This window comes from Ascaphus truei, chromosome 1 (assembly GCF_040206685.1).
Source record: "Ascaphus truei isolate aAscTru1 chromosome 1, aAscTru1.hap1, whole genome shotgun sequence".
In the NCBI taxonomy this organism is placed as follows: Eukaryota; Metazoa; Chordata; class Amphibia; order Anura; family Ascaphidae; genus Ascaphus; species Ascaphus truei.
In genome coordinates, this window is record NC_134483.1 from 112,349,875 (window position 1) to 112,363,101 (window position 13,227).

The 13,227-nt window shown below is 38.7% G+C and overlaps 1 protein-coding gene across 10 annotated transcripts in view; it reads left to right on the top strand.

Moving 5' to 3' along the window:
- CAST (calpastatin) overlaps positions 1–13,227 on the top strand; it is a 106,478-nt gene that overhangs the window by 70,037 nt on the left and 23,214 nt on the right. For 7 of the 10 annotated variants that reach the window (XM_075593356.1, XM_075593342.1, XM_075593347.1 and 4 more), the window contains 9 exons: positions 5,167–5,211; positions 6,239–6,292; positions 8,911–9,051; positions 9,415–9,516; positions 9,630–9,677; positions 10,304–10,393; positions 11,177–11,260; positions 11,339–11,383; positions 12,856–12,948. In XM_075593356.1, coding sequence (XP_075449471.1) covers positions 5,167–5,211; positions 6,239–6,292; positions 8,911–9,051; positions 9,415–9,516; positions 9,630–9,677; positions 10,304–10,393; positions 11,177–11,260; positions 11,339–11,383; positions 12,856–12,948 — 702 coding nt within the window. The remainder of the gene's footprint in view (positions 1–5,166; positions 5,212–6,238; positions 6,293–8,910; positions 9,052–9,414; positions 9,517–9,629; positions 9,678–10,303; positions 10,394–11,176; positions 11,261–11,338; positions 11,384–12,855; positions 12,949–13,227) is intronic. The other 3 variants (XM_075593349.1, XM_075593365.1, XM_075593382.1) reach the window with 1 other exon arrangement.

Here is a 13,227-nt window from a genome sequence, read left to right on the forward strand (position 1 = left end):
CATTGGGCCTTCGTTGTTACTTAGCCCTCAGCCCTCCTGCTTACCAACAGGTTGCATGCACCACATACGAGATACAGCAGGGCTCTGCTTTACGGCGTTCCGCTCTTACATCGTGTCCCAATGTATACCCATATTAATTAGGTTCGGCGCTTGTTCTGTTTTTTTTTTTTTTTTTTTTTTTTTTTTTTTTTTTTTTTGTGCCATGAGGCGCTCAGCAGCGGAGTATCCGGCTGTCATTAAGCATCAGTTTTAGCGCGTGTGCAACTCCTTGTCAGATGCCATTTGTCAGAGAGTCTATTTACAGCTCTGCATCTTTGTTTTCAAAAGGTACAGTAGTGTCCCGCTTTATGGCGATTTCTGCTTTACAGCGGCGGCCTGGAAAGGAACCCGCTGTATGAGCGGGGCCCTGCTGTAATGGCCCAATCTCCCACCTGGTGGGGGAAACACCCGTTGCATTAATTTTCAATGTTGCTTTACCATTTTGTAAGGTGCATTTTCTCCACAAACAGATGTTGGTGCGAGGGACATAAAACAAGCACTCTTGGCAAATGTACGGAAGTAATTTAAAAATAAAAAATACCCTCCACAGAATTATTCAGGTGTTTTCTATGGATGTAAACCGCAACCATTTTAAACAAGACCAAGGTTATTGGTGTACACACGGATATGCTCAGAATATTTTAACAAAGAAACGGAAGGAATAACATAAAAACAAATGCACATTTAAACAAATAAAACTGCAACTGACTTGGGGAGGCTGCACCTTTTTAACGAATGCAGGAACAGCTGCTCTAAAAGGTATGAAGGGTCTGCTGATGGTACAGTGTTACAGCAGCTGTGGAAATTTGTGACTAATGGGTATCCTTGCAATAGTTTAAGTGAAACTAAAGAGACCCCTTTTTAATCGCAGGAGAACGCCAGGCATGGCCATGTTGTAACCTTTTCAGTGTCGGTGAGCGCTAGAATTCTTGTGCCACAGGGATTTGCGTACATCATTTTATAAAGCGCTGTTTTGCATCATGGCAGCTACATTACATATTGTTTTGATCTGGCCCTGCTGTTCTAGCCATACAGCAGTAGCTCCTCTTCTTCTGTCAGACATGGGTGTGTCTCCGAGTCAAACACTGAACCCATGCACTGCTAAAGCCATGAGTCAGGCAGCTATTCTATTGTGCCAGTTGTTAGGCAACAATGTAATATTTGGTATAAAGACGTGTTCTGGTGCATACCAAACGACGTACACAGTAATGTACTCGTCATTTTATCTTCCGTTGTCTTCAAGACTACTTTTTTTTTTTTGTAAATGTTGTTTCTGCGTACTGTTTACCTCATTACTACATTTGAAGTAGGTCGGTATGTTTCTCCTTTAATAACTTGCAGTGTTAATACTACCATGTACCTTTAAAAACAAAAAAAATAACAGGGATACTAAACATGTTGCTATCGCTCACTTGTACACCATATATTAATCCAAACTCCCTGCTGCCTCCTCAGCCACCCCCCCTCGCCTCTAGTGATGCATCAAATGACGCTGCAGGGTCATGTGACGTCGCGTCTCCATGGTAATGGGCGTCATTTGATGCCGGGTGGGCAAGAAGCAGGTAATTAAATTTTGAGGCCTCGCGCTCTTAGCGCTGGGCCTCTGTAACCGTTGCGCGGCCCTCGCCACCTTGTTTGCGCATCACTGTATTAATTCATTAAAATTCTAAATTTACAGAGAGAAATACTGAATGTCCCAAGATTACTGTTAAGTCAGATTGTTTGGTTCTGTAAGGAAAACGTATACTTGATCTCTTATATATTTTTCGTGTGTGTGTATATACACCAGCAGATTGTTTATTTTTAACCCTTAATTTATGTAAACTATGCCACCATTGGCAAAAAAAGATGGATCCGATTATCCAGGACTGGAAGAAGAATATTATTATTATTTTTTCTTTACTTTGGCTTAGAACTTGTATTCTGAAATTGGTTATTCTGTAAATTCAAAACTTGAATGTGCCAGATATGGTAAAATCAGCTGTCGCTTTTTGAGCGCAATGAAAAAGATGAGCTAGCGACATAGCGCTCGTTTAATTGTATAACATAACTGAACCTTCATATCTTAAATCCATATGTGCTGAAGCTGCTTACCACCCCAAGATCAGCCAAAAAAAACACTGCATGGGTTTTTTCTCGGCCGATCGCAATGCCATCGGCCACTTAAGGACGTATTGAATTGGCCCCCGTGTCGCATTGAGCACCCTCAACAATCAACCAATATATAGTTGATACTTTCTATCTATAATTTTGCACTTGGAACTGACACATTTTGTATTTCTGTGGACACAAGTGGTGCATAGTTTGAGTTCACCAAAATGTGGAAATAATGGTTGCTAAAGTATATAAAAAAAATATTTTAAAGAAGTAATAGACTTTTTTTTTTTTTTTTTAATGCCAGAAGTACATTTGAGATGGCCTAAATACATTATTCATATAGCTAATACTGTATATGTACAGCACATTCAAACCCTTGCAGGTCTCTCCTTTTAAGTGTACGGCCAATTGATGTACGTTTCTCCACAACTAGTATGGATATTAGAATTCTGATCCTTGGACTAAAGAAATGCATTATAACCTTAGATCACGATCTCAGAGGGCCCACACACACTTTCTCTGACTGTCTGGTATGCCATGAAACCTTCATGTTGGTCTTCAGCAAGAATAAAATAATTGCTTGAAAGATCTATTGAAAGTCTGAATTTTTCCCTCTCTATCTTTGCTTATGATCCTATGTCCTCTTTTGTGGTGGAAGTTATTTAATATGGGTCACTACTATAGTATTAACACGTTGTGACTGTTCTTCAAAGTATGATACTGGGAAATCCCTTTTTATAGCCTTGCTCCACTATTCACCCAGTTTTAATTGAGTGCTAGAAATAATAAATGTTTCTCCCATCGGCTCTAAAGCCTACCCAAAGCCCACAGCATCTGCTGCCAAGCTTCCCATACCAGTGTCAGCTGCCTCTTCTCAGATCAAGTATAACCGTAATGAACTCTTTGGTACGGTTTGGATAGATCATGTTCTGTAAATTATTTTGAATCTACAAACTACAATCTTATGGAGTGAATAGCATTTTTATTTATATATATATATTTACAGTGTTCGACAAACCTATACATTTGCTCGCCCCGGGCGAGTGGATTTAACCCCCGGGCGAGTAAATATTGGCCCAAGCAGCACACGTTTGGTACTAGGTGGCGAGTAGATTTTTTTGGTGATTTGTCAACATATATATATATATATATATATATAACTGTATGCTCATCTGCATGTCTTAGGCAGGTCTGCAACCCCGCCTTTCCCCATTATCACCCAGCATACAGCACTTCCACTGCAGCAAGGGATTCTGGGAAATGACATGCAAATGAGCACACAGTGTCACTCAGTGTGCTCATTTGCATGTCATTTCCCAGAATCCCTTGCTGCAGTGGAAGTGCTGTATGCTGGGTGATAATGGGGAAAGGCGGGGTTGCAGACCTGCCTAAGACATGCAGATGAGCATACAGTTATATTTGCATATTTGCTTTCCTGTGGAGGGTTTTTGTCACTTTTTTTACTCACCATAACTTAACTCAGTATTATGGTTTATATATATATATATATATATATATATATATATATATATATATATATATATATATATATATATATATATATATATATATATATATATATATATATATATATATATATATATATATATATATATATATATATATATATATATATATATATAATATTTTTTTTTTTTTTGTGTGTATATTAGGATCCTTTGTTTATTTGGGGGGGTAATTAAAGCAGATGTACATGTTTCAAACCTTGCGCCAATGGCACAAATCAAAACTGATTTTATTAAGGGACTTGCGCACACATCACTGTTTTTTCTATTAGGAGAACATCATAGTGTTTAGGAGAGAATCATAGCTGCTTGTCTCCTCTACTCTCTACTTACAGTATTCTCAACTTCTAAAAAAAAAAAAACGACCAAAAGAGAACCATTATGTGGTAAAGGACTCTTTGGTTATTACTGTGGGATATATATGGCATTCAGGGACCACACAAAATATGGCAGTGTGTATTGTACCTACTGTACTTTCATTTCTAGTGTCTCTGAATAGAATAACATTTGGGGAATGGTCAGTGTTCAGAAGTTCAAACATCCCCTCCGCCTCTTCCCCACCATCCCTGCTGCTTAAAACATAAACTGCTGATTAAAATAACTTTTGTATCAATGCAGAGCAGTATTTTGGCTCACGCGTGTTTCTTGCATCCGGGGCACAATGTTAGACTTGTACCAGCTCAGATCTTGTGGATTTTATTTTTGTGTTAATGAAAGGGTAAATGAATGGTGCACATAGATGCATAATGTGATACCTCTATATTATATGTGCACCTCTTAACTATGACAATGTCATTATTTCTTGAACACTGTACAGTATAGCTATGTTATTTGGAGCCGTGCACGCTAAGGGCAATTTGAGCAATCCTTCCTTTTCACTTGTTTATTAGAGCTAAACTAGAACTCTGACAGCACTTATACACTGATCCTGTCAACACGCCCAATATAGAGATTTAAAAAATAAGGTTTTATATTCAGATCTAAGGCTTCCTTAGAAATGATTTTAAAACGAACTCCTTTTTTGTTTTGCTTTTTTCTGGAAACACTGAATTTAAGCACATTCACGATTTTAATGTTTTTGTTTGACCAACGGTGGCATAATTCTTTGGGAACAAAAAAGTTTCTTTGGCTTTGAGGGCTGACGGTCTTATTGCCACAAGGCTTAAGATAAACATTGTAAAAACCCTCAAACATGTTTACTATGTTAATATTGAAATTCAAAGGTATTTTTACATTTCTATTTGTCCAATGTTTTTGTAAACAATTGTGAAGAGCATGCATTTACCCTATACAATGGCACTGACCCCTTTTTTGGGTCCTAGGACGGACTGCTCCTTTAATCAAATGTTCATTGGAGTTTGCCTGCCCCAAGGTCGTGTGATTGTTTTTGCTTCCTCTAATCATGGCAAGATAGCATTGGATACCTCCTGTGTTTGTCCATGGAGAGGGGGGAAAGAATGTAATTTAATGTTGTATTTAATTATTTATTTATTTTTTCATCCAGGTGACGCCTTCAAAAGAACACACTATGAAACCTGCAGATACCAAGGTAAATTATTTCCAAATAAAAATGTATCTGTATATAATGGATACTATTACAAATAGGGGGGTATTTGAAAGCTGTCTCTTACAGGTTATAATGAGCCTTCTCGCAGGTTGATTTTGAACATTCATTGCAACTGAGAAGGGAAGTACCCCTTGTATTTTATTGTTGGGAATGGGCCTGAAGAAAGGGATTTCCCTGAAACGTTGCCAGCTTTTCACCTCTCGTTGTACATTTCTATTTACTTGTATATTTACTTGGTGGTTTAACTTTGTATTTATTTTTTTTGAGTGGTTTACCCTTTTTTTGTTCACATTAGTTGGGTACAGATAGTGGTAGTTTAGTTTCCTCCCCCCGCCTCGTCTTTTTTCTTGTTACTGTAGTGTGCTTTTGTATATATTGGGTTCATCCTTCCATATTCTTTCTCTTGTACATATGCCTTGTGGGTGCTAGTCATTTCTTTGTATAGCCTACTTGGAATAACGTGTGGGTACTATTTTTGATTTAGCATAAAATACGTACATGCTTAGGGATAAGTACATCAAAAACATAAGCCGAGTTACCAGATTGTATGGAGCACAAGACTTTAATTTTTAGAATCGCAAAGTACAACTACTTTTTATCTACAGTTAGGTTTTCTTTTTAAAGAAATACATTGTTTTGCAACATTTTCTGGTTTTGAATATATTATGGAACATTTCGAAAATTCTTGCAATCCTCATGCAGGTGCTTTTTGTAGGTTGCTAAATAGTTTGGGGAAGGAACATGAGGTTTTTCATAGATGAAGTTAAACTGAATCACTGATAAGAAGGTATAGGTGCCCACACGCCATACGGACAGTATGGCGAAGGTGCAAGGAAATTCACACACTTACGTGCTGCTTACAAATGAAATTTCCATAATATACAAGGTTGTTTTAATTTGCTTTTTTTTCTGTGGCTTAAAGTTACATGACATTGCTTAAATGTATCCTGTAATTGATCAACCATGGTAGCTTTAAAAATAATTTAATCCACAATAAATGTATTTGTAGCCTAAACAGGTGCCTGAGCCAGCCAAATCAACGCAACCAACACCGTCAACAAAGGTAAGCTTCATTACAAGTCTTCTTCACCTGTCCATGTACTGGGAGCACGACTTAAAGGAAGAGCAACTACTAACATTTTGAATGACTTTAGCTTCTTGGTCGTTGCAGGCATACATGGAGCTGTATAAACTTATTGTATCGAACGTATTGTTTTTGTGTGTGGGGGGGGGGGGGGAAGTTGCTACAACAGGGCTCCCCAAACCACTGAAAAGTGTTCCAACAATACAGTACTTATATTGGAAGGGGTGACAGTATCTGAAATCTTCTTGAAGGTCTGGTGTCAGGCAGGCGAGTAGGACGCCACAAGGCATGACGTTGCAGCTTATTGGCCTGCGGGACCTTCTTAAACAGACATTTTCTGTGTCTCGGGAAGCAGGAGGTCCCCAGAGCTGAAATGAATGGGGCTCAGGTCTGAAGACACTTTGCTTAAACACCACTCCAAATTTATATTTTTAGAACATGAGAACACAACTTAAAAGATCTCAACTTCTACAGAAATCAAAATGGCCACATCGTGGCTTTTAAGTATGATTTTATGTTTCAGGAAAATAATTGCATTAAAACAGCAGTACACTGCTTATTTTAAAAAAAAAAAATTGGCATTTTTTTTTTGCCTGAATTGGGTGTATCCTTGGCGATGATCCTTGCTTCACTCTTCTCCTCCCCCTTTGGCGACCCACAGATCCTGAGAGAAATTATTTTTTCACTGTGCAAAAATACTTATGTCTGGACTCAATGTGGCTGCTGGGGTCAGTGTATCTGTCAGTCAATAGAAAGCTGTGACCCAAACGAGTTGCAACTTCTATTGGTGACCCCATGACAGCCATATATTGTGGGAGAGCTCTGGTCAGCTTAGGTAGTCTCCCCTTTAGGTACATTAAAAAAAAGTGGGTTCTGTGGCTTTAACATACGCACACATTGGTTTTAGCTTTTCTTTTGAAAATGACGAGTACAATATTGCACCATTTTACATTATAAAAAAACAATAACATTTGGTAGGTGATAGATCACTGACGACATTAACATTGTTGCACTGAAACAGTATGTTGCTCTGTGGCACGGCCCCTTTAAAGCTAATAACCGGAGTGATGACTGTTCATCTGGCAACACTTCTGAATCATGAGACAGCCTCCCTCCCAGATACTGCAGAGTTGCATTATACTGTAAACTTTGTTCCAGGACTATAAAAGAATCCCCTTTTGGTGCTCCACACTGTTAATCACTGAGTTATGGATGAACTTTGTTATGGTCTTCTACTCTTCGACACTGAAAGCTTTGTAGGAACCTCCAGATATTTATATTGTGATGTTTCCTGTATTTGCCCCAAAGACGCTCACTATTTTTGTACTTTTTTTTTTTTTTCCCCTTCTCGTGCTCCTGGCTGTTGTAACATGCGCATGCATGAATGCTGGAACTGACTTATTGTTTACGCATGAAGCTCACATCACTGACAGTAAATACCAGAAAACTACATTGGTGCCCAACAACTAAGGGAAATTTTAATGTGATGAGGGATAATTACGTGATGTTAAAGCTGCTCTATTTCTATCAGAAACTCACAAGCCCTTTATCCCCTGTACCCAATTTCCCTACTTTCACTGTCCATGAAGTGACTGTATAACCCTGTTCTTTTATTGCAACCATGTATTTTTTATAACTCTGTGCCCAGGACATACTTGAAAACGAGAGGTAACTCTCAATATATTACTTCCTGGTAAAACATTTTTATAAATAAATTAAGTAAAGTAAATCTGAAATGGACTCAAAATACTTTTCTATGTATAAAACGACCTGCCAATATAGCAATATACAAGAATTGGCCGTCCAGCTCCTTCCATTGATAAAGATATGACCATATTGATCATGTGCTGATGGATTATTTATTAAATCAATGACTATATTGCATCAGGACCGGGCTTTATAATGCAATACAGGAACTTACAATAAACACTTCTCACTATCTCACTTGACATGTGCACGCACACCGTTTTTTCTCTATCTGATTTTAAAGCATGGAATAGTCTTAATAAATGTTACAAGACATATTCAATATTGGTTAAAAACATCTTGCGTTGTAGAAGCTTGGGGTGGGGTTTATTTATTTTTCTCTTCCAAATTTCTGTGAATTTTTTTTAATTTATTAGGATACAATAAATACCTAATGAGCTATATAAGAAAGGGCAGATGAATAGTAAAAAAGCTCTACTGGTGTATCTGAAACAACCCTGCAGATATTGCACTCTACCTCCTGTAACTGTCATGTTTATACTGAACTCTACTGTACCAACGGTGACATTCAACTAGTATAGTTCTGCCATTACTATAAATCCATACATATTCCTATATAACAGTCTGTGTTGCAAGTACATAAATGTGGTGTGTGGTGGGTTTATTATTATTTTTTTTTTTTTTTAAACTCGCTGAATAAGTCCACAGGTTATTCCTACATGGACCACCATGAGTCCTTAGATGAAATACAAAACTTTGAATGATACTATACAGAGCTTTTAGGTTTTACTGTGACAAATCTTTATAGACTGAAAAATGTCAGTGTTACATATTGTAAGAGATTACAATTATCTGTATTGTGCAGTAATATTATGATTATTTCTGTGTAGCCAAAAGGTACAACTAAACCTCCCCCAGAAGCCGCAGCAAAACCTCCCCCAGAGATAGCGGCAAAACCAAGTGCAGGGAAAGTACCGCCCTCCAAACAAGACAAACAGTCAGTTCCTGTAAAACAGAAAGACGAGCGCAAGGTAAGACTCAGCATGAGGATTACATGTTGTTCATTACACTTCAGTGGGACAGGTGTGTTTCTGCCTAAACATGCGCGTAAGATGGTTAGAGGGCGATGTAGCCAAATCCATCTTTCTGGAGTGGCTACCGGCGGTCCCGATATCGTGCTACTTTACTTAGAGGGTGTAATTGTTCCTGTAGCCCGGCTAGAAGAACAGTCACACTGCATCTGTCTCAGAAGTAGCAACTTGGCGTGCCTGAAAAACCTAGACCATTACATCTAAAACTATTATATGGATCATGACTCTCCCTAAACATGCCATATTGCTAATTTTTTTTTTTTTTTTGTAACTTTTGTTAATCTCTTCTACCACTTATTGCAGGTTTCAGCTGGAGCTCCTGGTAAGGTCGCTGCTGTAGCTGCTGCCGGAACCGTTGCTGTTGCTGCAGCTGCAACTGTTGCATCCAGTAAACCAAAAGATGAGGTGAGTCTCAAACTCACATGCTACAATTACTGTGGTTTAAAAAAAAAAAAAAAAAAAATTTCCTTGCATGTTACTTTTTTCTATCAAATTTTCTTATTTTGTTTTATGTTAAGGAAGAAAAGCGACCAGCGAGTGTCGCTAAAGTTGCTGCATCTAGTAAGGTAAGAGGTTGCGTAGAACAATATTGTTTTGTAAGCTGCAAAATCTCCAAGGTTTACATTAACTGAGGCACAACTTACATGCTGGACATCTGTATGTGGCACAGACACACAACCTCTGAATGTAGAAGTACCAACCACAAACCAATAACGTCCCTACTGTAGTATCTCCCAATTTATATAAGTACTGACTCCATCTAGTGGCCATTACAGAAAACATGTGATCTCATTAATAAACTTGGCACTTGCGTGTACTACAGTCTCTTCTGACACTATTTGGAGCTGTTATGAAATGGCAGGTAAATACTGTATGGGCATACATTCTAAATAGTGGATCTCTACCATATGTACACATACATAAATCGGAGTGAAGCCTGCCAATAATTTTGGTAACTAAACATTATGGTAGGGGCCCAAATACAGTGTAATTCTGAAGTGGTGATGTATAGAATTGCACAATCTGCTCAAGATCTTTACTAATCTGATAGGGTTTGTGATCTGTTATAATATATTAAATGTTTCCTATCCTAATTTACTGGGTTTTTTTTGGGGGGGGGGGGGTGAAAAGGTTTGTAGATTTATAAATCCTTTTCCAGAAATAGCGGCTGCCACTGTCTTTGCTTTTGTAGGGTGACGATGCTTTGGATGAATTATCTGATATGTTGGGTGGACCAGACGATGTGCCAAAGTCGCCAAAATTCACTGGGCCAGAGATCCCGGTAAATGTTTTTTGTGTGTGTGTCTGAAAGGCCTCTGGTACCTAGGTACCTTATGCAATTAAATCAATCAAGTGCGTTGGACATGTATCAAGTTCTTGGTGCTATAAGTCACGTATTGCTTTGAAGCAGCAGTTACATGCTGATTTTTTTTTTTTTTTTCATGAGTAGTGAAAAAAACTCTTGACTATTCCAATACTGTGTAATTTATTTATTTCTTTTTAATCTAATGCTCCATTCAGGAGATGTGTTTTTAAAATGTTTAAGGCAGTGTCCAGGAGGTGAAAATGGAGCTCCCCCCTAGAGCTTGGCATAGTTTAAAGGTTCTGATGGTAAACTCTGAGAATAGAGCTCTAGAAAAATAATGTTTAACACGTTTAAAGAGCATAATATGCTCAGTGGGAAAGATGGTGACACTATGCATTTAACTTGTATATGTTTTAGGTGGGGTGGAGGGGGAGGGGGTGGCTGCTGTTCTATGAACATGCCAATGCAAAAAAAACATCTGTGAGAAAAAAGGAATAACAAAAGTTTTGGGCGGGTGTGAAACACTCCACTATCGATCACACGGCTAAATGTGAGCAGCACACCTCAGGGCGATGATGACCTTCAAAACCTGCTTTTTATTGTCCAGCGCTTCGGTCCATACCTAGAATTTGGGGAATGATGCTGCATCGTGTGAATGCTTTGTGAGGAGGACCTGGTACTTTGAATCCAGTTTACATTCTGTACAAACACAAATGGATGTCTGTTCCTAACACTTACTGCTGCCCCTTGTCATTGTAGGACAAAGCTGCCATGTCTGCCTACTTGGAAGAACTAGGGAAAAGGGAGGGCACAATTCCCCCAGAATACAGACATTTGTTGGATGTAAGTGATCTTTATACTAATGTTTATTCTGGCGTCATACATGTAGATTATTTTAATAACAATACATTTGTTTTTTAGGGTAAAGGAGGCAAGGTGGCTCCTCTCCCAAAGGAAGCTGAAAAGGTAACGTAAAACATTATTGGTGAAACAAATACAATGTTACCTGTTCTTTTCCTGCACAGCTTACTAAAAATACCACACACACCTATGTGAAATACTGAAAGTGTCATGTTACTGTTACTTCTGTGGAGTTGTGGAAGTCGCATTGCTGCTGCTGTTCAGTTTTATGAAGTAGACTGTGCCTCTTATCTCCTTAGCTGCCTTCCCCTGAAGTCTTTCTAGATGTTGATAATATGAATGTATTCCCAGCACTCATGAAGACAAATAGAGAAATGGAATCAGCCAAATTGTTTTAATATGTAAGACATAGAACAGCAACAGCAAATAACATAAACATACTGTTGGGTCAAGTGACCAAAATGGCCAAAAATTATGTGTATAGACTCAATGGGAAGATAGGGAGAGGCACAGGGGAAGGGTAGGACAAAGGGAAATGGAGGTGGCAATCGCCAGGGGGGACAAAGTGGTGGCAAAAAATGCAAGGGCAACGTTTCGGGGATATAACCGTTCCCAAAGGTCAAATGACCAATGGTACTTCCATTTACCCTGTTGCAAAAAAAACTCCCTAAAAAATGTGGCGAAACACACTCGATGCAGTACCTCAGGAAGAACCTTAATACACTCAGGTCTGTAAGGCCTAATGGGAGGTATACCTAAATGGGTACAGTCCCTGGGGTAAGGAGTGATGGGCTGCTATATGCAAGTCCAGTAATAGGCCAGCTCCACACTCTGCCCATATAGGCTGTCAGTATAGAGCTGCAACCTGCTGGCACTCCCCCAGCAGTCCGTGACAAACAAGCAATGCCTGTACAGCAGAAACAGAAGCTATGGCAAAATCCTGTAAGGGAGGGTTCCATAGGCAATGGGTACCGACCTGCGGGATCTGACCCTGGGAAACGTCTGCTTCAGTCCGGCTCCTGGGAGGTGTTGGTGTGTCTGCTTCCTTCCTGTGTCTGAGGGTGATTTTAATGTGTTCCTGTGTAATGGTACAGTATTTTATACAGAGAACATTGGGCAGAAGTGACATTGCAAAGTCCTATTTGTATCTTGTCATTTGTATTAGTACAGTATCACATTCCACTTTTGTGTTAAAAACCAACAAACTCACCAATATTTTAAAGGTGCAGCTGTGTTACAAATGTGTTTCTTTACAGATTGCCCTTCATTGTGCCTTTTTTTTTTTTTTTTTTTTTTTTGGTTACGCTTTGTAGGTTTATTTTATTCTGGAGAATTATTGATGTAAAAATGTTTCCGTTGCAACAGACTGTAAAAAGGATTGAGGTGCAGCATCAATTTCAGTCACTTGGGTAAAAACATGCTAGCCCCTAACAAGCCGTGTGTTGGTTGTCATGTGAAGTTTTCTTCATACTTGTTACAGTTGGGCTGCACCTTTAAATGCCTGAATGTGACTTGCAGCTACATGTATATGTTAATTGCATGAACATTTTGTTTGTCATGTTCATTTTGTGACTTAGAGCATGGGTGACGATGATCTTGTTGAAGCCCTGTCATCTGGTTTTGTCAGCTGCCAAGCACCCTCAGATGAAAAGAAGCAAAAGCTTGCAGAGGTACAAATGTATTCCTTTCTTGATATGCATGGCTACGTTAATAGTTGGTGCTAAGCAAAATATGTATGGGCCCAGTGTGTGCCTAATGTCAGTCACACAGCTCTGAAACCTGGGGTTCTGGATCCGTAAATCTGTTTACCTTATGGTATAAAATGATTGTTATTTATTGCTAAGCAATTAAAATGCTTAAGGGGCTTAATCTACAAGCTGCGACTGGCCAAAAATCTGTATGTGTATGTAAGTAGTTAAAATATTAAGTGTTGTGAGGCCAAAATGGGA